Source organism: Brachyhypopomus gauderio, chromosome 6, assembly GCF_052324685.1.
Source record: "Brachyhypopomus gauderio isolate BG-103 chromosome 6, BGAUD_0.2, whole genome shotgun sequence".
In the NCBI taxonomy this organism is placed as follows: domain Eukaryota; kingdom Metazoa; phylum Chordata; class Actinopteri; order Gymnotiformes; family Hypopomidae; genus Brachyhypopomus; species Brachyhypopomus gauderio.
Genome location: NC_135216.1, coordinates 25,089,575 through 25,116,919, shown reverse-complemented (window position 1 = coordinate 25,116,919; position 27,345 = coordinate 25,089,575). Strand labels below are relative to the sequence as shown.

General features: G+C 44.3%; 2 protein-coding genes across 3 annotated transcripts; one reads left to right on the top strand and one right to left on the bottom strand.

The window, feature by feature from the left end:
• Positions 1-1,291: 1,291 nt before the first annotated feature.
• On the bottom strand, positions 1,292-11,668 carry dgat1a (diacylglycerol O-acyltransferase 1a). Its single transcript, XM_077009935.1, has 17 exons — positions 11,333-11,668; positions 9,919-10,006; positions 6,106-6,146; positions 5,536-5,621; positions 5,382-5,434; positions 5,168-5,273; positions 4,804-4,932; positions 4,104-4,178; positions 3,817-3,920; positions 3,566-3,604; positions 3,418-3,459; positions 2,932-2,976; positions 2,689-2,801; positions 2,178-2,243; positions 1,882-1,969; positions 1,607-1,669; positions 1,292-1,472 (listed from the first exon to the last, which is right to left on the bottom strand). Exons 1-17 carry the CDS (start codon positions 11,548-11,550, stop codon positions 1,311-1,313), a joined length of 1,518 nt encoding a protein of 505 aa, XP_076866050.1. The 5' UTR covers positions 11,551-11,668; the 3' UTR covers positions 1,292-1,310.
• A 1,558-nt stretch (positions 11,669-13,226) lies between these two features.
• Positions 13,227-27,071, top strand: LOC143516287 (TBC1 domain family member 20). Of its 2 annotated transcripts, XM_077007844.1 has the most exons (8): positions 13,227-13,500; positions 16,183-16,368; positions 16,519-16,599; positions 16,906-17,092; positions 17,520-17,621; positions 22,173-22,314; positions 23,423-23,607; positions 26,642-27,063. In XM_077007844.1, exons 1-8 carry the CDS (start codon positions 13,419-13,421, stop codon positions 26,667-26,669), a joined length of 993 nt encoding a protein of 330 aa, XP_076863959.1. In that variant the 5' UTR covers positions 13,227-13,418; the 3' UTR covers positions 26,670-27,063. The 2 variants fall into 2 exon arrangements, with proteins under 2 accessions (XP_076863959.1, XP_076863960.1); XM_077007845.1 differs by lacking the exon at positions 17,520-17,621 and having other exon boundaries at positions 26,642-27,071.
• Positions 27,072-27,345: the final 274 nt, after the last annotated feature.

The window sequence follows — 27,345 nt, the reverse complement described above, 5'->3', positions numbered from 1 at the left end:
TTCATATTCAAACCCACACATCATTTTGTTAAAGGTCATGGATATTTATAATACTTTGGTAAGGGGGAGGGGATAAAAACTCAATATTAAAATAAACACTTCTTATGAAATTCTGAAATTTTGGTATTAAAATCTAAATCAGTCTACAGTGTGCAAATTGAAATTCTTTATGCAATAGCTTTCAAATGTTTATGGTCTGGTGAACTGGAGAAAAACGTAGTACAGTTTCTAACAAAAAATGTCTCTGTGTAGGAACGGTGTACAGCGACGGCCTGTTGCTATGGGCCCAATTGTACACATGCTGGTCACCAATGGCAAATGAATCGTCCTGGGACAGAACTTCAACACTATTGCCATGTCATTTACACTGTTGTGTCAGGCACATGAAAGTACTAATGAAACAAAAATAGTATGGTATATCTCTGATACCATTAAGACGACTCTTCATACAGAGGGTGTACTGAAAAACTAAAAAAAACAAGTTCATCAATCAATTGGTAAAATAGTTTTTGTGACATATACATCATATAGATATATATTTAAATATTAAATAGAAACAATAGATGACAAAAAAGGTTTACTATCACAGACCTTATTAAATTGTTTTCCATGAGGTATAATTGTGTGTAGTGGTTTCCTTTTAACAGGAGTCTGTAAAGATTAGGGGAGGTGTTTGTTTGCACTGCTTTTAAGACTATTGAGAATCTACAAGAGAGGGGAAGTTTCTCAACTGTTAGCAAGGTTACGCTAGACACAATTATGAACTAGGGTAGCCAAATTTAATAAGGTCTGAACTGAAATACAGTGAATCTCTCCTATATGGTTACTGAAGGTCTTTAACCGGAAACCTGTAAAGGCTTAGCAACCTGCATGCATTCTGGGTAAAGTGCAAGAACTTAAAGCTGTACTGTATCAAAGCAGAACTGAAAAACGAACCCACTTATGTACCGCATTTAACATTCAAGAAAGTTACATGAAAATGGAAAACCAAATCAGGTGATATTTTTCGGCAATGCACAAATGATGCTCATCATTTCATGTTGATCTTAGTCCGTCTGTTTCAAAACGTGAAGAAGGCTGTGCACTGCTGTGCTGCATTTGTTGGGCAGTGTTTCTGGACCGGTACACGTGGTAACAAGAGTCCATCTCTCATTAGCTCCACGCTCATGAAATGCTTCTGATCTTTTAGTGGCAACGGATTGGATCTTTGTTACCTGTTTCGTTTTATTATTTGGGTGAAAAATATCCTTAAAAATGTCCTGATCTTTTAAAAATAAAGTGTGACTCACACTGAGCTTTTCACAGCACAGTCAGACTGTCCTGTTCTCTGACATGCCTCTATAATGAAGCACATAGTAATCATGGACATACATCAACACAGCAATGGGCTGGCCAATGATCAGAGAGATCCAGACTGCTGCATTGCCATAGTTACCCCTCAAGAACCGGCCCACAAACATGGCAAGGGGAATCTGAAATAAAATTAAAGTAAAAGATAATAATTAAATAAGATACAAATAGTAAAGATGTGTAGATGTCTCTACACAACTTCTTCCAGGGTTGTGGGGAATACATATAATTAGAAATGACAAGGACTTCTCCTGACCTGGACCATCATTCCCATGAAGGCCCATAACCGGAACATCTTCAGTGGGAAACTCACGAGGTACTAGAACAGATCCCACACAAATCACATGTGAGCAGTTCTCTGGACACAAGTGAAGCCTCTGTAAACTACATAAGGCCTCGAGGTGGAGAATACACACTGTAATTTAGTCAAAGTGTAAAGCTAACGTGTGTGTGTGTGTGTGTGTGTGTGGAGTGCCGTTTTAAATACTGTCTACTGAGTGATGTTTTTGTGCTGCGGCCGTCTCTCTCAACCTCGTGGAAGAAGGCAGAGACCAGGAACACCGCCAGCTGAGCCGTCAGTTTGTTCACGCCTCTTCTCAACATGGGTTTATAAAAATGTCTGGGGAAAATTAACAGGCAGAAACCGTTTATTGTATGAAAATCTGTATCTGAAACAAATAGAGCTGTCAGGCCTGGATGGGATATACTTGGCTGAAACATCTTAATATGAACACCAAGGGTTTGTCAAAAAAAAAAAAAAGCAATGCACTGCTGAGTGTTCATGTTGTAGATAAAGTGTATGAAGCTCAGATAAAGACCAGACTCACCGCAGACACCATTTATGAACGGGGATATTCCAGTTTGCCCAAAAATAGGGGACGGTTTCTGAGTTCCTACAAACACAAGAAGCCCACTCAGAGGTTATCACATTGTTCCAGTTTCTGCTCAGATCCATCTACAACTGGTCATAAACCTCCACGCACCTCCACCTTGAAGAACACTTAGTACAAAATGATTTGGTCAAGTCTAGCTTAGCTTTGCATCATTCGTTTCCTGCAAAGGTCTGGCATGGGGCAGGTTTCATGTTTTACTAAAGAGATGCTTCTATTGAGTAACAGTGGCCATCATCCATGAACTCATTTTAATGGAGTTTCTTTTTGAGTAAATTACCAAACCTAGACAGCCACTCTAAGACTTGTGAAGCGTTCAGTTACAGTACAGCAGCAAACAGGATCATGAATCCAGGGTTAGGGTTGGTGTCTGTACTGCTCTGATCCACCTCATCACTCTTCGCTGTGCTTTAGAAAACCCAAGTATCAAGATGAAGAATGAACTAACCACCAGTCTCTATAAAATTCTCGGTCTCCAAACTGCATCAGCTCAGCGACGAAGTTCATGGAGGAATGGAAGAACCAGTAGAAGAAGATGAGCCATATGAAGTGATTAGGTACCTGCAGGAGAAGACAGAGGAGAGGAGAGGAGAGGAGAGGCCCAGAGGAGATGGCACCTGTTCCATTAGACACCCTGAACACAGGAGCACCAGGGACTCTATTCCTGCCCGCTGCCCTCTGCAGTACTCACAGCCAGCTTTAGGAGGCGCTCCACCATCCTTGACAAGTCCATGTTCTGCCACAAACAAAACAAAACTGTCCATATTCATCTAAATGCATGACCTGAAGTTCAACCACTACCCAACTCCCACTCCATGAAACCGCACCGAGCAACTGAACTTTGTTTTACATTATCTGATGCTTCAACTTCTGACCTCCGTTTGGTTTCCACAGAGTAACCTATCTCACCTAACATCTCCACTCTACTGTTGCTTTCTTCCAAACCTGTTGGTTAACTCAAACTTCTAATTTCCTGGGCATCTCTGTAGTGTCAGGCTATCGGTGACCTTCATCGTGTTTTTCGTGTTTTATTGGGTGTATTAGACAGACTGGTCTCCTCAGCCCTTAAACATCATTCTGTCTGATGCAGTAACGAATGATTACACTCGTGATGTGACCTGTAGGAGGGATCTGATGGCACAACTCAATGGCTTACAGCAGAATGATGAGTCTTTACCTGAAAAGGTTTCATGGAGTTCTGAATTGTGGGGACCATCCACTAGAAAACAGGAAGGACTATAAGGACATAGCACACAAACAGGACTTGAGGTGCAGTAAGGGTTCAGGTAAGTAAGGAGAATGAGTTTCAGTTCATCTGTACACACCTGCTGTATTAATCCCACTTGTAACTGCATCAAGAAGAGCTGCGGGCAAATAGAAGTGCTGATTTTAAACTTAAACACCAAATCCTAAGTGACTAGGAGTATATTTCAGAAAGGATATTAATAAAGAAAAGATAAAGTAGTGTTAAAATGCCTTCAGATATAAAATTTGCAGTATTAATATACAAATTTAAAAGTAATTTAAAAAGTAAATGTTCACATAATCTGGTTTGTGGTGCGATTAAGACACTCACCATCTCAAAAAGCCTCCTCAGCAGGAAACGCTTCCGTATCCGTGGAGATCGGGGAAAGTTTAGCTCGTAGCACAGTGTTGGGGCAAAAACAAAATAGTATATATCTACGTGGAAAGGGCAGAACACAACAGGTAACCATAGCAACAGCAATGCCGAGCAGGGTGGCTTAGGGCAGTGAATAAAGATAATAGTTAATCGTCCCAGGTCAGTAACGCCCTGCGTGTGTGATTAGTGTAACATGATATTTCTGACAGGGTGTTCAGTGAAGAAACGTGCAGCGGTGCTACCTCTGTGGGTGAGGTTGCCCGGGTAGGTCACATGACAGTGTGCTGCTCTCCCATTGGCCTTGGGCACAGATGGACCTAAGGTGGGGAGCATGGGTTGTTTTAATGTAGAACTGCAATGAGGGGTTGTAGAGCAATCTGTCCAGCAGATGGCAGTATTATAAAAGATGTAAAGGAGGTCAAATTTATCGCCAGCATGACAGAAAGTATAGGCAGAGTGGAATGTGTACAGAGTGTTTGCTCATTCTGTTCAATCCAAACACACACACACACACACACACACACACACACACACACACACACACACACACACACACACACACACACACACACACACACACACACACACACACAAGCATATACCTCTGGCATGGTGTGTAGAGCAGTTCATCTGGATGTCAGTTAGATTTAACACTCATAGTACACTTAACCACACCAGTGTTAACCTGACAACCTGTTTCTTTACAGCCCAGTACATTTTAATACTCAACGTGCTCTAAAGCCTTGCAAGTGTAGCAACTTTGGTCTAACTACCCCAGCCACACTGTTAACTACAGGAGCATGAGAAGGGCTTCGATTACTCTGGTCTGGATACCACAGCCACACTGTTAACCACAGGAACACAAGGTGGGGCTTGGCTGCTTTGGTCTGGGTACCACAGCCACACAGTAGGAGCATGACACCGGAGCTTGGTTGCACTCACAGGAGTTGGAGCGGGACAGCATACGGGCCTTGGCCTGCCTAATCTCCCTGCACCACTTGTTCACATCTTTGTAGGAGTAGAGTTTCAGGAAAAGCACTGTGTACACGGCCAGAGCAAAGACTCCGCCCACTGGCAACACACACAGACCCACACACACCCAGAAGAGAGGATTGTTATGAACAAAGAGCATACACAAAGGAAAATCTACAATATCATTGCCATTTCAGAACGTTGTCAGTAATATGATGTTATAGCGTAACAGATAAAAAAGCATTTGAGAAATAAAATCGACGGTCACATTCTCATTTCAGATAATGACATGCCTGCAATTTCTAAAGGCGAAAGTGTGAAGGCCAAACCATACCTGGGGTCATGGAGGTCATAATGAGGACAGTGCCTGACGGAAAGCACAAGACAGCAGCCAGATTGACACAATGAAGGAATGCTCCGACACTCTCTGAGATCATGCCCTGCATCGAGAGAGACCAGCCAAACGACCAAAAATCTCAAAGGGTGACATTACTGATGTGTGGTCAGTGAACAGGGTCCCGCAGGTGACCCTAGTTATCATGACTCACCACAGCCAGTCTTCGCTCAGTGTACAGAGCCGCCATTATGGACACGTTGGACGCTAAAAGAGAAAATGCACAAGTTGGACGTGCTTCCCCTCACCATGTGGCAGTGACATGGGCAGAACAGTAAAATCAAAATAAATGAATAACAGATGATTACCAATGATAAGGCATGGAGCAGGCCAGCTGTAGGGGTCCTTTAAGAAGAGAGAGATGACCTGGATGGGGTCCACCAGTATCCCATATCTGTAGAGGTGAAGACAACAGAGAAGCAATATCAAGCACTTTAGCTGCAAGGCTGTACAGCCCGTCTTCTTCCTGTTACTGCTCACCCTAATTAAACAGATGAAACTTTAGAATGGCATATGGGACAGGAACACCATGCTGGAAATGCAGAAAACACACACACACACACACACACACACACACACACACACACACACACACACACACACACACACACACACACACACACACACACACACACACACACACACATATATGGCAAAGCTGGCATGGTGATGTGTGTTCAAGCCAGAACTGTACAACTCAAGCCCCTTGTCACTTCCTGTGAGACTCTGCAGTGTGGAAGTTCTCCTGTTACGCTACTCTTTGTTTTGCAGTGTCTGTGGTAATAGTTGGGGATTTGAGTTAGCTTGCACTCTCTCATTACCGTCTCATACTAGTTGTTATTGCAATGGGAATTTTATATAAGTCACCACACACTTACTTTATAAGGTTCTCCAGGAATAGGCGTGCATTAGACAAAACCTGAGAGAGAGAGAGAGAGAGAGAGAGAGAGAGAGAGAGAATGAATCCCACTGTTAGTTTACAGGATGCTGTAGTTAATGATCTGAAATGGCCATATTTTGCTTCCTGATTATCTCTATTTGGTACATACTCTAAGGCAGAACTCAGCGCTAGGGCAGAAAGCAGCTATGCAGGGATCAAAGTCTGCAGCTCTGTGATGGGAAGGGATGGGCCGCGTTATCAGTGAAGCCTCCTCCTGATAAAGGCAGCTATAAAGGAGCGTGACCTCTGTCAACACCGCTACACGTGCCACTGCTAACGAGACCCACGGCATGCGTGCCTCAGCGATGCCGTCCTTTGTAACTAAAGAACAAAAACCTTAAAACTTCAAATCTTCTCCCTCTTCACAGACCTTTTTCTGCTGTCAAAGAAACACTAAGGAGACTGAGGCACAGCACAAGAAACTGTTCAAGAAAAAGAAAGATCAGTTTGACTTCCCAATCTATTTAACCATCCAGCGACTGGCTGGTCAGTGTGGCGCCAGGCCCGAGTCCAGGCCAACCTCATTATGGCAACACTGTGATTGATGGTTTCACAAACCCATGCCGTGGTCATTACCAAGAAGCTTTAGGCCGCCCGCCTCAGTTCATTTCACTGAATTCATTATTAAGATCATGATTTATGAAATGACTGGAATCAGATCTGCTTCCTGCAGTCCAAGCAGAATTTCCTGTTATCAGTGATTTCCTTTCCTATATTATTTTGCATATTATATGCTTTTTGTTGTGGCGGTCAAAGAAATGTGAAATTGTGGCATTACTGTTTTGCTTTTGACTGAAGGTTTGCTTTGAACTGATTCAGGCACAGACTGTATATGAGATTAAATTGACTATTATATAAGACGATATTAATTCATATTATGCAAGCGAGGGAAAAAATGGGCACGCACATTGTTAGTTCAGAGTTTTTTTTTCATGGTTCCAACTCACTGAGGACCGTCTTCCTCTGTCACAAGGTCTACTTTCTTCCTCCGAAATCTCCCCAATCCAGCGGTTTCCTACTTAGCGTCCATAATTATTCATTACCAGGCGCAAAGCGTTGAGGGACGTTCTGAGGGACTATGATGAGAAGAGGAGAATCCCAGTGAGGACATCAGTGTGATCTTGTTTCAAAGACGGGATTAATACTGACTTTGCGGATTGGTCTCGGCGGCACTGAGGCGACCGCTCTACTTTCTGACGGCGCTTCAGGAGGAAACGGCCATTTATTTTTAGAGAGCGCGAGCGGCGCTTCCGAGCGCTCATTAAAATAATCCTCTAAAACGTTTAGGTTTTGATAGGCGTGAAAAATAAATGAACTCTAAGAGACCCCTCGCGGCTCAGATGAAGACCGCAATGTCCCTCGGAAGGAGCAGCGTGGCTGTGCGTTTCTCCCTGTATGTAAATTCAGTCGTTGCCGAAAAGGTGTCGAAGAACTGGACTGAACAGGGGAGGCGCCGCTAGGCGGCCCACGGTCCCTTAGAGATCACTGGGTGAAAGACTGGGGTGAAGGTGTTGGGGTGAAGGAGTTGGGGTGAAGGTGTTGGGGTGAAGGTGTTGGGGTCAGAGGCGGTCTTTGTATAGAGGCGTTCCTAGGCAACTGCCTTGGGCCCCTCCCACTGCAGCCCACTGTATGGGCCCCCTGATTAGCTGACTTATTTCTCGCATATTAATGTTGATGGGCCCCATAGCAAAATTCGCCTTGAGCCCCCAAATTTCTAAGTCCGCCACTGGTTGGGGTAAAGGTGTTGGGGTGAAGGTGTTGGGGTGAAGGAGTTGGGGTGATGGTGTTAGGGTGAAGGTGTTGGGGTATGAGGGGATGGGGACTGCTTCAGTGGTCGGGTTGGTATCTTGGATTTGTTTTCTGTATGCTAATGAACTCTGTTCACGATTTACAAGGGTGGACGCACGTGAGCGGGAAATGCACGAGTAAACTTTAACTCTTTCACAAACCCGCTGGTGCTTGCTGTGAGGTAGGCTGTGGGGAAGGTCAGGAGTTAGCTGTCATCTGTCGCTGATCGTGGCAACTGGTGTGACAAAGCCAGGTCACCTAAACCTCGTCCAAATGGTCTGTTGGACACGCGGAGGTCATGCCCCTCTGCACTCCACAGTTGCACCAGCTCCTTTTGCAGTTCAGTTAGGGGACATGTGGACAGCCAAAGACTTACGAAAGGCACATACTGCGACACAGTATGATTACTCAAAATATATATTTTAATATTAATTAAAATAACTCGTTAGTAAAGAGTTTATAAATGGCTCCAGCGGAAGGGTTGGGAGTTTGTGGCTGCAAACGTGTGATCCAGTGGTCTGAAGATGGCAGTTCAACAGCCATGCGTAAGGATTTCTGTGGTATAAGCATTGGCAGCTTGGATGGGAGCATGAAATGAAAAGCTCCCACTCTGGGGGATTTGGCCTAAGAGCACAGACAGTTCATGTTCTATAGGGGTGCCTGCCCTGCCCTGATTATGGCCTCTGGAGACACTAATTATCTAACAAGCTAGTAATCAAGCCACCCATTAGTGAAATCAGGAGTGTCAAAGCAGCCAATTGTGTAGCACTGTGGCCCTCGAACACCCAAATTGGACAGCTCAGTATTGGAGTATCTGTATAGGTTTCCCATTGTTCCATAAATGTAGGTTGTGTTTTATGAGTACAAATTTTCTGTGAGAGTAGGTTATGACTGGAGTGAAATCTAAATCGAAATTCTTATCAAACTCATAATCAGCCTTGTGATCAAGATACTTAAGTAGTGTTATGAGCTTTGAAATTCTAAAATATTTTAGTGTACTCATATACCTAACCATTTTATTGGGTCACTGCAGTTGGTGACCTTTATTTGTTCCTTGCTGTGAGGTTTCTGTAGCTCTCTAAAGCTGGCCTCACCGAAGATCACGTGATGGAAGTGCAGATCAAACAACTTCCTTTTATGACCCTGATAACAGTCTTTCCCAGTCTGGGTCATGAACTATCCCTGAACGGCAGGCTTGCCTGTCTTTCCCTCTCCCAACATTCCTGACAGAACACTTTAGCTAATAAACAAGGTCTTTATGAGGCTGAAATGACTGGGCTGTGGTCAGGTAATACTGCCTTAGAGCAATGTCTCATATCTGTGTACGAGACAATACCTGCTCATGCTCCACTACTACTACAGAGTGGTGTGTATGTGTATTTACAGGAAGCCCACAGCTCCAAAATGGCAGGTGGAGGGTCTCCAGGACTCGGCCAGTGTGGCGGTGGTGGTTGGTGGAGGGGGGGGGGGGTGTAGGAGCCCAAGGGGACGCATAAAAATAACCATCGGCAGTCATGAGTGGCATCTCCCAGGCTTTAGCTAATGGTGAGGCTGCAGGAGATGACACTGCACTACACCACAAAAGCCCAAATCTGTGGCCCGTAATGGCCCAGTTTGTTAGCAGTCTGCTGACAGCATTCTGCACTGAAATAGGAACTGGGTCCCAGTTTAGGGTGATGCTAGATGTGCCGGGTGAAAGCTGTGAGGAATGCTGTGTTAAAGATGGTGTGCGGTTACGCGTATTTACACGGCCTTTCAGCTGTTTTAGAAGAGCTGGTTAATCGGGCAGTCAGTGCAGTGTGAGACGCTTCTTGTGTGCTGTGAATGATAAACAGTCAGGCCACACACAAAACATTCCAACGAAGTTACAAGCCATCACATCAAGCCGCCAGTAACCTGATGACATCAGGGCTTTCCTTTTAAATTTCAGGCCACAGCCCCTTCTAGTCCATAGTGCTCTTACCAGCATGACCACACACCAGTTGAGGATCCCCCTGTAGTTGCTGTAGCCACTCTCTGAGCTGAGAAGGGATTCCTGCAGTCGGTGGCATCTATAGGGAGATCAAAGGTTGAGTGATGTTTTTAAAAGTTTTCATCACCAGAAATGTTGGCTTAGCACAGGAATTAACACGTCTGAACTGGATTACACTTATTTTACAAACCACCTAAATTGTTAAACTGACTTCCTTGAAGAGAACTTAGTAAATAGAGGGTGTTTTTGTTTCAAAATCGTCCCTTGAGGATAAATAAAGTAATCTCTCTATCTAGCTGTCGGAAAGGGTTGCACAATTATGCAATTTTCTGAAGAAATGTCTTTAGAAACCCAAGGGCATTTGTCTTGTGAAAACATCAAGTTGTGATCTGACATTGGTCAGTTACAGAAGTGTGAAAATGCTGAGCAATATTTCAACAAGTGTTGAATCTTAGAGTGGAGGGCGCGCGCGCACACACAAACACACACACACACACACACACACACACACACACACACACATACACACCCATGCATACACATATTTACTCCTTTAATCTCTATTCATGTTTGTGTAGACAGTCAATTTATAAACATAGCGTTCACTTCTCTGTCTCTCTCTTTCTCTTCTACACTCTCTCACCACAAACTTACAACCTCATATATTCACATACAGTATAGGACTTTCAACTTTGGGGCAACCAAGGCCCACTGAGCTTTTAGCATGTGAATGGTGTTCAGTCACTGGTCCAAACCCAAACAGTAACCGGACTACTGGATGCCTCCGCTGTTATCATTTTTGTGAGGGACAACACCTGATGCCCAGTTATTCCAAACAGGAACACTGGACACCAGATTTTCAACTGCACCTGGATTAATTGCAGAAAACCATAGTATGACCTTAGTATTAAGTCTATTTTACAACCACCACTTGAATGTTATCGGTGTTATTACATCGTACAGCCCAATCAACTAATGTCTATTAGATCGGAAGCCCTTCGCGGTAAGGAGAAAGGAAACGACTGACACTATGCGCTTTAATGTGTGTCAGGTCTAGTGTGATAACATCGGGCGTAACGAGTAACTGCACACCTGGATCCCGTGTTACATGACAGAGGGAAGAATCCATAACGAGCAGTAATTTAATCGCGTTGAGCCAATTTGTCCCATTCTGATGAGCTGCTAGTTTCATATATTTAATAAGAGGGTTTGGCATATATCGTAAACAGTTTTTTTTTTTGCATATGTCAACACTGTAGTAGCAAGTCATATGCATATTTTTCTCATAAAAGCAGAGCCCGTGGGTGCCGTTACCTGAACTGACTGCCATTGTCAGCTCACGCATTCACCAGACACCCAAAAAAGGAAGCAAGATTTCAGCCTACGTATCCAAAATGCGATTCACCTGAGTTTATCCTTATGCACATCATTACTGCTCCTGTGTTTGCGCGCCGCCGATGTGTCGCGCGCCTTGTCCCCTTTGACTGGACAGTGAGTGCCAGCGTCTTCTGCAGTGGCAGGCTGGTTCCCGTTGGCTTGCTTTGAACCCGTCCCCGCTGTTTCTCCAGAAATGGTCGTTCTTCGTCTGCGCGTTACAGGGCCTCTCTCGTATCTGTCGCCCATGGTTCGGTTTAAGTTAAGACGGACCCACACATCGTAATAACGCTAGTGTCTCTCATGTTCTCATGTGGCCGGTGACTGAAGTGATCTTTGAGATCTGTGTCGCATAAAAAAGGATGGGTACGTTCATCACTGTCGGGCACTCCGGGCTGCGCAGATATTGCGCAAAGGCAAATGGGTAATGAATGAAGAAATTCCATTTTTAATACATCGTGGCCACAGCAAAATACGAGATCAATTTGTCGCCACCAAATATGTTGTAAAATTATGTATCTTTTCTCCCAGAATCTTTGCCATGAACTAAAAAAACTCGACCTATCAGTGGCAATCTTCATGGCTCAGCAGCAAGTGTATATAGTACCTGCTGCACTGTAACCTTTCTGTGGTTACATCGATTACAGAGTCTTCATATAACTCATATGTGCAGCAACTGCAGTATATTTGTACACTATTTCAATACATTATTGCTAATATGGATTATTCGATATAAAACAAGTCAGGTCAATGATTTTTCTATGTATCTAGCGAAAGCATGCCTTTTTAATATAGAGGAGAGTCCTAATGGTATGAAGATAGTAATACAACGTTTGCGCTGAGTTCTCCACAATAAACTTGTATTTTTAGACTTTAGAAAAATGCTAGCGTGGTGCTTATTGGAGCAAAAGCGGTGTAACTGTCTTGGGGAAAATAACTGACAGTGGGAATTAACCGGCATATAAAATACGGGAATTGAGAACTAGACAAACAAATAAAATAAAACAAAAAAAAAAACAAACAACAAATCGGCTAAATAATAATTTAAATTATTCCAGCACACGGATTCTACCGATTGTAACTAAAGTGTTACTGTTTTTTTAGTAACATTTTAATGTAATATTTCGCTTTTTATTATTAATTTGAAGGCTTATATGTTAAGGCAAACCTAGGCAGTATGCATATTTGAAACAATTGCTGCAGTCAACTGTCTTCTACACTGCGTAGGCCAATTCAAAATTTACCGGAATGAAATCGAAATGGCGATCAGGGTTGAGTGTCTAAATTATATCCCTCACACCTTTTATCTTAAGAATTCTGATTTATTGTCACTGATATTCTCAATCAGATTGTTTTGCGAAGAACGGCTGGAACAGGTAGTGAACTCGTCAGAAGTCAAGCTGGTGCCCCATGAACACACCCAGCTGTCACTGGTTCTCAGGTATAAAACGCGTGGGACACAATGATATTGGACAGTCTAGAACATCTGAACAATAGACAAATTGATATGTTCTTGTTTTTGCTTTGTCTAACAGTATATTTGTACACGTGCATGTGCGTCCCTGTATGTGTATTATAAAAAGGAGAATTCATTGTTCAAGATATTCAAATGTAAAGTCAGTGATCGCTTGTAGAGTTGACGCTTTCTGTTCATCAGCTGACATATTTTACAATTTCTTCTGTCACTAGAGCAAAATTTAAATTAGACTATGACGAAGAAGTGAAAACTTGATCCTTTTCCACGTTTTAGTCAAACAAAATGTAAATAAGCGACCACGCGCCCATTTGTTTTCAGGAGGCGGGTTGGAGTTTCTAACTGTAATCTGACCAATGGTCTTGTGTCTTTCTGTACACGTTAACCAATTGCGTGGAAGCCGGAGACCATTTTTTTTGTAGTCAAGGTTGGTTTACACACCGGCGTTTGGAAGGCGCTGCTACCAATGAAAAAGAAGCTTGCTAAACAACTAGGTAGCTAGCTAGATAGGCGACAGCTTGAGTTAAAGGAAATTCCTGTTAACAAAAGTATGTTTTTAAACACGGCGTTCAGGCAGCTAGATAGCTAGTTAATTTAAATGCCTTAATACGACCAGAAAACTGTTTTAATTATTTTAAAGGAGATGAAAAAGGTGAAAAAAAGACACCAACAGAGCGGGTCCCGAACAGCTTCCAACATTAACCCTAACGGTCGGAGACACGAAGGTACGCTGTTTTTAATTGTGTTTAAAGGTTCATGATGTTGTGTTTGAATGCCGAAACGTTTTTCTGCCTGTACAATTCTGCTGTTGACGTTGGAAGACAGGTTACTTGACGGTTAGCTGCCTGGATCTCTTATCTGGTGTAACGTGCGTTCTGGCGCGTCTTCTACGTCAGCGGTAGATCCACAGATCATATCAGATCCCCCCCGCCCCCGCCCCCGCCCCCGCCCCCGCCCCCGCCCCCGCCCCCGCCCCGCCCCCGGAGTCAGGTGGATCTACAACGTCGCCAGCCAATGAGCTTGTAGTTTAATCAACTACAAGGGGTTACAAAAGCCCCAAAGAAATTTGGTTAAAGGTCCAGAATTGATTACCACCTCTGAATTACGTGAACTAACACCTTTGTGGACAATTAGAAATGGATCTAGGAATGTCTCAAAAATGCTGCATTGCTTTTTATGTTAGGATTCAGCTTTGCGTCTTTGTGAGTCAATCCGTGTTTTTATGTGGCACAACACTTGGAACTGTATAAACGTAACTGTACGTTCATACAATGAATAGAAAAACGACTGTAAGCCAGAGTTATGATTGTCAGATAATTTAGGGAAGAATTCAGCAAACCAGACACGATTTATTCTACATAACATTTGCTGTGTTGTTTATTCGATACTGATTAGATGTAGACGGCATTGTTTCATGAGCTGCTTTTAAGACAAGTATGGAGTTAGTCTAAAATTGTGTTTAAGTGTTAAAACAAGATCAGCTAGTCAGGCACCAATATCTAAAATGTGTAAATACAAATAAAACGAATTAAATAGGATGTCCATTACACAACAACATCAGAAAATCAATGTGGAAACACAAAAGACAAAGCAATTATGAAATGCAATTAGAAAAGAAAAAATAAATAGCTACATTTCAGTGAAAACTTTTGAAAACGGTGAAAGTTTTTAGAAGTACTCAATTTACACAAATATACAGTAATGGAAAACCCAGTGGATATCAAATGTATTTTCTGATTATTGGGTATTGTTTATGGTCTCATTTTTCTTTCATGTGCAAGTCAGATTCCATTTATTTGAATGAAGATGACGTCAGAGTCTTAGCATGGGTGTCAAATTGTTATGGGCACGTAGTAGAAAAAAAGAAAACATAGTGCCCAGGGTAAGAATCCATCTCACAGAGTATGAAAGACTAAGCATGTCTAGCAGAATGGATGCACACCATTAACACAAACAGTAATGAGCTGGTAGCTTGTTCTCTGGTGAACAGGCTATATGTGCATTGTCTGGTTCTATAGAGATCATCACTCCCAGAAACATCCACTTTGCACTCTGTATTCATGTATGATTTTAGAATTTCTCTATCACACATTGGTTTTTGTTTGTTGGGTCTAGTGTACTGGCATATCACTGTGTAGTATGGAAAATCAGTATTATGGCGAGCAGATCCCCACTGTGTTTGTAGAGTACTGCTGGACACAGAAGGGAGATGCTCCCGTGTCCAAATATAGACAAAATCAGCCTTGTTTATGAATAAGTAATATACGAATTGTTAATTTAATTGCTCTGTCACTTAAAAACCATGTGTGTTGATAGAAAATGCCCCACTGGCACCATTAAGCCCCACTGGCCCCATTAATGCATGCTCAGTGTCACCAGTTATACATAGTTAAGCAACTATTTGCTCATTGCCTACCCGGTGACTAAGGCCGCATCAACCCCCTCTGCCACCATTATCGCACGGTCTCGCCAGTTACGCATAGTTAAGCAACCACAGGTTTATGGCCTTCCCAGTGACTAAGGCCATAGCAAGCCCCACTGGCATCATTAAAAATAAACGGGCAAAGGTGATTGTGAATACATTAGTTTAAAAAGCCCCCATCACAATGTCGTAAGGCAAAAATGTGTGCTGGGGCTTCACTGGCACTAGAAAAGATTCCGTCAACCTTATTCTTTGTGAGCACTTTAGCCTTTGTGAGAACAAACAAACAAAAAAATGTTGCATCTTAACGGTTGTTTAAATATCACAAATGTGAGCAAGATCTATCTCTTACCCTGCACAGCAATGCCCTACACCAGAGATGAGAAGACAATATGTTAATACAGAGCAGGGATACCGCTAGTGTTGTCAGGTCTCATTCTACACACTGTTCTGTGGCATGTTTGCTTCTGTTTGTAGGGGTCTGTCTGGACTCTGTTTTAAAACTCTTGTGTGCTACCAGAGCAAAATCGGCCTGCGTGCTTGAGGGTGACAACAGTATTTGAATTGTAGAGTTTATTATACACCAGAGGCTCACTGACCTTTTCTGTCTGAAATATTGCCAAGTGGACAGCTGTAGATGCTCATGGCCGCTTACCTACTTTCATCAGATCGTCAGACTCACTTGAGCAAAGATGAATAAGTGGCAGTTATAACTCCCTCGTCTGTCAAAGCTCGCCAACAAAAGAAGTAAACAAGTTGCAGAAAGAGAACTATCTGACTGCAGAGTAGTAAAGAGATTTTTTTACATAAAATTGTGACCACCTTTTGTTTTTTTTCATTTGCACCTTTTATCACTTTCTATGAGACCTTACATGATGTAAAAAAACAAAAAATGACATAACAGGATATAATAAACAGGATTGTTGTGTAATCCATCACTGTTTTTTTTTTAGTTCTGTGTGAATTGTATTTATTTTGCTGGCAGAATGCATCTCCTGGAAGAAGCAGAAGCTATTAGACATTCACCAGGCACTGAACAGTGACCCCGTGGACATCGAGACCCTACGGAGAGCAGCTGTTAGCGAGGGCGGCTTGTTGACCGACCATGTGCGAAGGAAAGTTTGGCCTAAGCTCCTCAGTGTCAATGTGTTTGACCTGCCCGCCAAACCTGGTAAGTGTGTGTGAATTTTGAGTTGTGTTGTTTACATTTAGGGTCGGAAGTGGATGGAGAGGATCGTTGTCATAAAGATGTCGTCCACAGTTAATTATTTTTTTCTTTTTTTCTCTGTTTGACATTTTTTTTTGTCCTCTCGTCCACTAGCTAAATCTATTAGGGAGAATCATAAGGACTACAACCAGGTGCTTCTTGATGTTAGACGGTCCATGCGACGTTTCCCAAGAGGTAGTTGTTATCTCGTTTTTAAGAATATTTGACTCATCCGTTTTCTTGTGACCTCTGGACTGCCCGTTGTCCTGTTTTGTAACCAGCAGCGTCTAGAAAGTTCTGGGACTCACAGTTTGGCGTGTAGAATAACATGGTACTGAGTCACACTCCTTGGATGTCACTTCTAAGACATGTTGGACCAACACAATGCCTGCGTCCTCTAAATCTGCCATCCCTAAGCTAATTTCAGCTAATTTATTTTTGATTCGTTTTCTCATTCTCTTTTCCTCCACCTCTCCATCGCTCTGTCTCGTTTTGTGTCAGGAATGAGAGCTGATGAGAGGGAGGTTCTTCAGGAGCAGTTGATTGACATCATTTTGGATGTTCTGAGGAGGAACCCACAGCTGCATTACTACCAGGGTTACCATGATATAGTGGTGACCTTCCTGCTGGTGGTGGGAGAGAGGGTGGCCATAGCCATGGTGGAGAAGCTGTCCAATCATCACCTCAGGTTTGTTACAACATTTGATTGGTTATTGATTTGATTATTCTTTCCTACAAACTAGACCTGTCGTTCATTTTTTTAAAGCAAGTCCAGACAGGTCCTTCTGCACCCTCCCCCGTTCTTCATCACACGTAAACAATGTGAGATGACGTAATGGCTCATGAATATTGGAAACATTATGAGTCACAGCTCTGTTGCCAGTCATTACCCGTGTTTCGGTTTTTCTCTTTCTGATTGACGTAGAGAAAATGTGTTGACAAAAACAACCACAACAAATCTAATTAGAAGAATCACTAAACCATATTGAACAAATTGTTTTAAATGTTTTGGGGTGGGTAGGTGGGGGGGGTGGGGGGGGGGGTTGGTGACAATCACTGGTCTTGAGATCAGTGTTTCTTCATGACCACCATCTTCCTGGATGGGGTTTGTGCAGGGACTTCATGGACCCCACCATGGACAGCACCAAGCACATTCTCAACTACCTGATGCCCATCCTGGAACAGGTGGACCGGGAGCTGCATGACTTCATGCTGAGGTGGGGCTTCTCCAGGGTCTGCCCGCCAACACAGGCAGTCATGGCCTGGTGGTTAGGGAACTGGTCTTGTGACCGGAGGGTTGTGGGTTCGATTCCCAGACCTGAGGCCATGACTGAGGTGCCCTTGAGCAAGGCCCTTAACCCTCAATTGCTCACTTGTATAAAAAAAAATGAGATAAAAATGTAAGTCGCTCTGGATAAGGACGTCTGCCAAATGCCATAAATGTAAATGTAAACACTTTACTAACCCTTTGTGTGCTAAGGTCTACCGTAGCAGTCCATCTTTTTTTACAGAAACATTGGTCTTCTATGAGACGGGAATGAGAACACAATAAGGATGTTATTTTTTAACCTTTTTAAGTTGTAACTGAGCATGAAGACATGAATGAATGTTCGGTTAGGAGATCCCAGAAGAATGAGGTGTATTAATGTTATAAGACCTTGACCTATGAGCACAAATTATATGAAACATGTGACTGACATGTATTTTCTTCACACTACTACATAACTACATGTTCTCTTGTAAAGAGATGAAAAGAGACGATTCAGTAAATTTGATCAATAGCAAATGAAAGTTGATCGTACGGTAAAGAAAAAGCACGTTTTGGCTTGTTGCAGTGTCACTGCATATGCGGAATATTTCTTAATGTTATATTTCTGATCTAATTGACTGTGGTACTGAATTCCATGGACGTGGTTCTCTGAAAGAAGACAGTCGGGCAGATGCAGGCGTCCTGTGTGGAACTGGGCAGAGTCCTCTGTCTGCTGGACCTGTACTGACTGTTTGCAGTAGATTTAAAGTTGATAGTCATATGAAAATGAGGAATGAATCCATGCATAAACCTTAGGCAGACAATTTTATATTTGATGAGGTTTTCCAAGCTAAGCAGTTGATACTTCTTTAGAATATGACAGTGTTGAAACCTGAATGTGTGTGCATTTTGTGTAATTTCAGTGGCTTAAAGCTGTAATGTGTATTAGCCCTGATTAGCCCTGAATCTACACTGCATTAGCTGTAGCGGGAAGGATTTATTGTTTAGATGGACAGTGATTTGTTTGGAAAACCAGTTTTTTTAAATACCTTTGAGCTGATGGGTCTGTAATTGGATGTCAGGGTCACCACCATTGACGGAGATCATAGCAGCAGGCATCCCTTGACCAAATGAAAAGTGCATTGATAGATTAACTGTTAAAGAATTGATCTGTTTTGGCATGACTGTCCATACCATAGACATCCTTAGCCTTCAATGGCTTAAGAGACTTAAGAGGCTACTTTTGCACTTTTTCTCAGATGCTGTTCTCAGTACTAGTGGTGGCTCACTAGCACTGACAGTTTGTACTCTGCTGAATTGTGAAACCTTGGTCTTTGGTAGCCACATCAACCTGTGAGATTATGTCATTAACATTTCGTTCAGTTGGCTTTCGTGAGATATTGCTTTGACCGCTTCATTTTGTAATCCAATTCCATAGTTTGAGTTATCATGAGAATTTTCAAAGATTATTATGGTCTGCCTTTCTTCTTCTCAATTATCGTCTTACATATGCCCATCATGAAGCATCTCTGGTTTTGTGACTGTTTTTACAGCACAGCTTCCATTAATTTTCGAGTGTTATCGTTCGCCCAGGGGAGAGACTGTTTCTTGTTTTTATGTTTCATTTTAATTGAAAATTTACGTCTTTGAAGTCCTCTCGCTTGTATTTCAGGACACCAAAGAATTCCTTATTGCCTACATGACTATTAAACAGCACGGCCGTTTGTTTTCTTGAAGGAGCACCAGATTATGTTCTGACGACACACTCGGCGTACTGTGTGATTTCTGTAATCCTTTCGGGCCTATTCTAATCCTATTTCTCAATATCAATCTGGATACTGGTGTTTGTTGTTTATTTTGGCCATTTGAGCCGAGTGAAAACCATCAATTGCATCTTTTGAACTTTCTACTTGAAGCCTTCTCTTCCCAATTCGAATTGAAGTCACTCGTAGCCCAACCCTTACATCACACAGATATAATACATCTTAACATGCACCACGAAGGCCTGAAGAGGTAGATATCGTAGCGGATCGGCGGATGGAGTCTTTGACCTATTCACCTCAGTTCGGACTCTCCTGTAAATACCATAAACAACATTCTTAAAGCAGCGGACTGAGAATCATGACGCCAAGTTTCTGACCAACTGACCAAATCTATAATGGCAGTCCTGTAAAATGTGCACACCTACGTATTATACTACTGCTTCTAGATAAAGGGAGAATGGAAAACCATCAAGACTGTGATTTTCAATTCCTCTGATTTATACCAATGAAGCCCACGAGCATTTGCTATGTTGTGGATCGTATTTAATTATTATTGTTGTGTATTGGGTGATCGTTGCAGTCATTTGATATTGGCCGGTTGTACAAACTTCATAATTCCCACATAGAATAACGGACCATTCCAGGTTATTCCAACATGACCTGATTTTCAGACAGGACATTGTTGACCTCAAATGCTTGATTTTGTACTGAATATAAAAGTCCCGTCTGTGTATGGTAACAGAAGTAGACAGGGCGTCCCTGCAGAACAACACGGTCTCTGTTCTTCACCTTGTAAGAGAGCAGATTTGTTTATTTATGGGGCTGCTTTGTATGTAAATGTTAGACTTTCATGACCTGTTGAAGTGGAAGGTTTCCTTCGCATAACGAAACGGAGAGTTCAGCGTGTTTTCCTCTAGGGGGCAGCAGAGCGTGACTTTAACCTCAGCCATGCATAGGAAAGTTCTGCACTGGTGTCCTGTACTGCCTTCTGAACCTACGAAGGTGTGTGTGTGTGTGTGTGTGTGTGTGTGTGTGTGTGTGTGGGGGGGTGTGTGTGGGGGTGTGTGTGGGGGTGTGTGTGGGGGTGTGTGTGTGTGTGTGTTCCGTGTGCACATGCATACCATTTTTTTGTGCTAGGATCAGCCTCCGGGCTTCAGAGGCGTGGTAATGCAGGTCTGTGTTATCTTTTGATAGCTGCATGGCTTTTAAACCACTCTGCAGTGTGTGATGCACAAAAAACATACTCATACCATTTGATTTTTCATGCATAATGCAGCACGTCTTGGATTTGTTTTTTGTGATGTGTGTGTGTGTGTGTGTGTGTGTGTGTGTGTGTGTGTGTGTGTGTCATGTGTTCAAGTGCAGGCCAATCAGAAGACAGCAGAAGAGTGCTCTGTTGCATACCTATTCCCTAGACTGTATATAAAAGGAAGTTATTTTTAATGGTTTGTCATTTAAAATGTAGAGAATAAGAGACTCGTGATAAATATTGTATGCGTGTGTCCAGGAATCTGTGCGTAGTGCACCGCGGTTGTCCAGGTTTAATGGGCGAGCCCATCCAGTTGCTAAGGCCACTCTCCAGACTAACAAGCCCACACTCGATATAGCCCAGCTCCAGAACTTTCCGATCTCCCAGCAATCCTGCTTGCTTGGCTTTTTTTTTTCTTACTTGCTTTGCATCAAATGACAATTTGTTTCCCACGCGCAGCGTTCACTGTAAGGACTCTGCGTCGGGAGGATGGGTTCGGCTGCCGTGCGCGGCGTGCTGCTAAAAATGTTGGCGGGTGCTCTGTGTGAAACCACGGCTAGCAGCGGAGAGCATCCACGGTGTCTGGAATCACCAGCCACCCGAGCTGCTTTTTTTTGGGGGCGTTTTCAGCCCGGTTTTTGACTAAATTATGCTGAATTACGGGGAGGAAGCCTTTGTGGTTTTAGGAGTAGGCTTACTCTTTGAAGAAAAAAAAAACAAGCTTTTATGTTTCTAGATATCAACCATCCTGTAAAAATCCGTCTTTCCCGGCTCCTCGTGTGTACGTCGTTATCGTTTAATCCGCATAAAGTCCGCAGCCCCCTCAGAACAGGAAACGGCCACTCGGAAAGGTCATCCTCGCTGGCGGCAGAGATGAAGGTGCAGGCGAGGACGCTGGTGTGGGTCGAGCTCGCCGTCCGCTGGGACGCCTGCTAACGCTGCCCCGTCAGCCGTGATGTCCTCTGTGTGGAGGGCCCTTTAACTTACTGTGTTCACATGCCTCCTTAACCATGGCAGCTCAGTTCAAGCATACGTAAAGTATATACCAGCATACTACATAGTAGTAACATATGAACCATATACCTGTATACTACATAGTAGTAACATATGAACCATACACCAGCATACTACATAGCAATAACATATGAACCAGCATACTACACATAGTGGTGTTGGCCTGCCTCACAGATGAGGCTGGATATTGTCTGCAGGCTTTCGTACGTGTCTGTGAGTAAACCCCAGCGGTTTCTGACATTTCTGCTCTGAAGGCCTGGTTTTTTTTTTCACGTTGATTATTTTTGCGCAGGGCGAGACCTTGGTTGGGCGGTTTATGCTGTAATAACAGACTGGTAGAATTAGCCGATCAGCACGCTGGTGTTTTAAGAAAATGGCAGGCTTGAGAGAGAAACTGAGCCAGCTTTGTATAGATTCATATCTATATCATTCCTTTAAATAATACCTGTATATACCTTAAGGAGGCTTTTTGCTCTTTCCATGTGTGATGCAGGGCTGAGGTTGGCACCATATTCGCCCTGAGCTGGCTGATCACGTGGTACGGCCACGTCCTCTCAGACTTCCGGCATGTTCTACGGCTCTACGATTTCTTCCTGGCCTCCCATCCACTGATGGCCGTTTACTTTGCTGCTGTGGTAAGTACCGGCGCACCTCTACAGACCGTGAGGTTTCTTTTGTTGTGTTCCCTGGTCTCTTTTCAGTCTCCCTCTTTCCCACTCTTTCTCCTCTCTGTCTCTTCACGCTGACGAGGGCTCTGTGACCTTTAACCTCTGCACTGAGGTTGGATTAGAGAATCAGCGATTTGCTTTCTTTGATGAGGTCGTTGAAGCACTTGCAGGACACAAAATAAATTATTATAAGTCACATGACACAGACAGTTCCATGTTCCATTCTAATTCTACAATCCCAAACAGAATCACATCCGTGTCCTAGCAAATATTTTCTTGGGTTAATGTCTTTGTGTTTTCTGGATCCTGGAGTAAAGCGTCAAAACACTTTTTCTCTGCTTTTTTGGATACCTGCCTTGTCAACATCAAGAAATTGTTGACATCCCCCCAAAGATGCCGTGTGTGTGTGTGTACTTTAGTTTTTTTTGTTCCTGTGTGAGAATTCAGGGCACTTTGTTGTAGTGAGAGGAGTTAATTAAACATCTCTAATGAACTCACCAGAGGTTCATGTCGAGGGGGCTGCTTGTGTTTGTGCTAGATTGCTTTAACTGGCCTGCTTTCTCATCTCTATGAAAGCTGGGGGGGGCGTTTGAAGTCCGGATAACAAAGCGGGCAGGAAATGTAGTTCATCCGGCCTCTCAGGCCACCGAGGCCCGCGGCTTTGACCCCGTACGCCCCCCCCCAACCCCCCCAACCCACCCCCGAGCCCCCCCCACTGGCCTGTGCCACAGTTCTTCTCTAGCGAGCAGGCTGCATGATTGATGAAAAAGAAAGCGCGTTTGAAACGTGTGTAGCGGTGTTGACGGTTTGTGTGTAGTTTGTTGTTGGTGGTGTGTGCGCGTGTGTGTGCGTGTGCGTGTGTGTGTGAGTAGTTCACACATGATGACGGTGTGTTTGAGGAGCAGCGTGGATCTGGAGCTGCGGGCTGCACCAGCGTCTTTCAGCAGGGCAGATGTTCTGTAGGAAGCAGCAGGTGTGGTGGAGAAGAACCTCCTATAGGGGCGTGTCAGCGCTACACCCGAGAGCCGCTGTCTATAACGACTGTCTAACGTCCTGTTTCCTGTTGCGGGAGCAGGTCGTGTTGCATCGTGAGCGGGAGGTGAAGACCAGCGAGTGTGACATGGCCAACGTTCACCACCTGCTCTCCCACATCCCGCAAGACCTGCCGTACGAACATCTGATCACCCGCGCACGGAGTCTCTTCACACGCTTCCCACCAGCCACGCTCACACGCTCCGCCGCCCTGCAGTCCCGCAAAAGGTCCGACACACACACACGCGCACACACACACACGCGCGCACACACACATATACACACACATATACACACACACACATACATATACACACACACGCACACACACACACACACATATACACACACATATACACACACACACATACATATACACACACACGCGCACACACACACACACACGCGCACACACACATATACACACACACACACACCATACTCATATGGGACAGCAGAGCTCTGAACTAAAGCTACTTTCATGCACTACCAATTATGTGCAAAACGTCCATTAATATCCTGAGAGTAACCAGTGGACTTAAACGTGGGCCCTTTACGTAAGATGCACTTAGGGCCGTGAAAAAAGTAGACGATGTCGGCCAATTTCAGCCTATTTGTTTTGAGTTATTTTATTGTTTTTAGGTGGCATGTTAAACCGCCTGACTGTAAGGCCCCCTCCGCATGCACAGCCCCTTGTCGTCATCAAATGCAAATTCATTCTTGCTTATTAGTGTTGCTAAAAGATTCTTTATAAAGTGTCCAGCAGGTGGAGCTGTAGAGCGTGTAATCACGGCTCGTCTCCCTCACTCAGCTGCGGCTTGTGCTGCTATTGTGATGTGAGGGACAATTAAGCCTTTGCTGTTTGGATTTCAGCAGTGGCTGTCAGTGGGGAGATTGAGTGTGTAGATGGCACTCCTCGCACAGGTGGACCCACTTTGATGATGTTTATCGGTCATGGCGGGAGGTAACCGACTCCTCCAGTATATTGGGGGGGGGGGGGGGGGGGGGGGGGGGGGGGGGTTGCGGTATTTCTTCCCTTCACAGCTTTTGCAGTTCTGGAAAAACCATCAGAGGAAAAACCTGCCTGGGTTTAGATCCACCGGTGTCTGCTGTGGCAGATTAAAGGAGGGAGAGAGAGGAGAGGGAGGGAGAGAGAGAGGGAAGGAGGAGGGAGAAAGAGGGGGGGAGGGAGAGAGAGAAGGAGGGTGAGAGAGGGAGAGAGATAGAGACAGAGTGTTTATTCCTTTTTCCTTTCTGTGGGAGATGAGAACATGAGGGCTGAAATACAGGGCAGGCCTCCAATAAACAAACCCCAGTCTCTGGGTAATTATGTGCCTGCCTGGTTTTGCATAACCCCTCCCCCTCTAGCATCTGTGGCCTCTCTGGGAAGAGGGTGGGTGTGCGTGTGTGCGTGAGCATGCGTGTGTGTGTGTGTGTGTGTGTGTGTGTGTGTGTGTGTGTGCTGCTGCATTGTTCTCTGAGGTGTTGAAGCGAACACACACCCAAGCTGTGACCTGTAGCCCTACACTGTATTGTGTTACCTGACCCTGTAGCCTGTAGTAATGAGGAGAGGCTAGACCGCTTCTAATGACACTGACCCCCAAATGTTCTTCACTAATACCTATACACACACACACACACACACACACACACACACACACACACACACACACACACAGATGAACAGGCCTTTGTTCCCATGTGCCCTTGTGTATTCAGCTGTGATTTCCTGTTGCTCAACCAATTGTGAGGTGCGGAAAAGGAGAAGAAGCACACAGGGCAGTGAGGAAGATGATGTGTGCTTCATCCCTCCTCTCCTCCTGGCTCTGCATGTGTCCATCTCTCTCTCTATCTCTCTCTCTCTCTCTCTCTCTCTCTCTCTCTCTCTCTCTCTCTCTCTCTCTCTCTCTGAGAGCTCTATTAAGCGGTGCACGCTGGAGTGTTCACCCTGCAGCACCCCATGCAGTGTGGACTTTCTCCAGGATGCTGGAGCACATCTGCTCCACACCACCACGCTGGCTGCATCAGCTCCTCCCGACGGGGCGTTTCGGACCGACTGGACTTTGGGAGACCATCGGTGGTCTCTCCACGCTGCAGAACCGGGAACACTGGGTATAGTGTAAACTGGGTATAGTGTAAACTGGGTATAGTGTAAACTGGGTATAGTGTAAACGCAAAGGAAGCTCAGCGATCCAAACGGTTCCAGAGGACCGTTTGCCTTCCCCCACCTTTCCCGCTGACCTTGGACCGAGCTGCTCAGTCAAGCCTCTTGTTTAGGCCTGGAGGTTAACCGAGCCGAAACATCTGGTCAGACGAGCCCAGACGGACCGGATCTGAGGGAGGTGGTCACTAGATGGGTTTCTTCTGGAGCGATACCTTTAAGGGACAGCTCGAGCTCTCGCCTCTGTAGCCATGATTGGAGGAGGGCTGCGTGTGGAGGAATTTCTGCTGCATCAGGACATTACACAGACCCATCATAGACGCATTCCACAGACACATCATACTCTCTTACATATATGCGCACATGAACACGCTCTCTCACACACACACACACACACACACACACACACACACACACACACACAAAAAGCATAAGCACTTTAAGGCTGTAGGCTTATCATCAGAGCTTTACCTGCAGGTAGAATGTGAAGCCGGGCTGAAATTGTGTGCACCCTCTGTTAGCAGAACTCCATCATGGTGCTTACAAACTGTCTCTAAAACCACTGCTAGGCTGCTGAAAGGTGCTGCCAGCAAGCGGGCTCGGGTTCGGGCTGTTCTTTACGTCCCAGTAGGAGAAACTAGCCTTCAAATATGGCTTTTATATTTTGTTAAAATAAACTTGCTCTGTGCTCTGAGTGATCAGTTTATTACCAACCCTGCAGCTGCACCTAATTGGCTGTCATACATTTAACAGTACAGTTCTCAGGTCAGCACTTCTGCTGCCCCTGTTGTACTGTGCATGCGTTTAATATGGATTTATACTATAAACACACTTGTAAATGCTGCTTATGCAAACATAAGAATACACACATGTGTATGCATTTATTGCATAGAAGTAAACACATTTATATATTTCACATGTGATAATCAAACACACATTTTAAAGCATGATTCATAAAAGAGGAACTTAGAAACATGGCACATTTTATGCTGGGGACAGAATGAGCTACTGTTAGCCCATTTCCATGTAGAATCTTACAGTGTTGAAAATGTGCTGTGTGTGTGTGTGTGTGTGTGTGTGTGTGTGTGTGTGTTTCTTCAGTCAGCACAGAGGGAGTTCGGCGAGTTGAGTCTTACCATACGTCAGTGTGTCATGTCTGTAGAAGACGGTCACTCAAGCACACAGAGAGCATTATGGGTCACAAGGACAGCAGGACAGCAGAGATGCCGATTCTCCAACACACACAACACACGCTCGCACGCGTTAATACATTCGTACATACACACACTCATGGTTAATTGGGCATGCCATCTCTGTGGCACACATCTAATAATAGACTTGTCATGTGCTCTAGTGACAGTCCAAACACAACATGGGGGTCAGCAGTAGAAAGAACGTCCAGTCTTCATGTTGTAGCTCGTGTCCGGGTGCGCATGGACAATGAGTGTTCAATCATTCCAAACGCACACACCATTAATCCTTTATGTCCACGCCAGCAAGACGGGGTGGGGGGCTGCAGATTGGACTGCAGGAAGATGGAGAAAGAAGAGACGGAGGTGACCCGATGCGCGGCTTCCGGGTGGGGGTGTGGGCGGATGATGCGGTGGGGGTGGGGGTGTGGGTGGGTAGGTGGGGGGTCGGAACACACAGAAAAAGATCAAAGTACTCAAAGTCAGTAAGACGTATTGCACAGTGATGCAAGGTGAAACAAACGGTTGGCGTGAGATGTATTCAAACTCAACGGACGGGCCGAGTGTGAAAGGGGAAACGTTTCGGGAGTGGATCTGTATTGGCGAGAGTGACGT

What these genes read in the sequence shown, in the direction of transcription:
- dgat1a (XM_077009935.1), bottom strand. Translation starts at nt 11,550, where the DNA reads ATGGGCGACAGATACGAGAGAGGCCCTGTAACGCGCAGACGAAGAACG. An exon ending in TATGACCTCCATGACCCCAG is followed by an intron (nt 4,933 to 5,167) that starts GTATGGTTTGGC and finishes GTGTGTTGCCAG; the next exon opens with TGGGCGGAGTCTTTGCTCTG. An exon ending in TGAGGAGGCTTTTTGAGATG is followed by an intron (nt 3,605 to 3,816) that starts GTGAGTGTCTTA and finishes ATTTGCCCGCAG; the next exon opens with CTCTTCTTGATGCAGTTACA.
- LOC143516287 (XM_077007844.1), top strand. Translation starts at nt 13,419, where the DNA reads ATGAAAAAGGTGAAAAAAAGACACCAACAGAGCGGGTCCCGAACAGCT. An exon ending in TGACCTGCCCGCCAAACCTG is followed by an intron (nt 16,369 to 16,518) that starts GTAAGTGTGTGT and finishes CTCGTCCACTAG; the next exon opens with CTAAATCTATTAGGGAGAAT. An exon ending in CCGTTTACTTTGCTGCTGTG is followed by an intron (nt 22,315 to 23,422) that starts GTAAGTACCGGC and finishes TTGCGGGAGCAG; the next exon opens with GTCGTGTTGCATCGTGAGCG.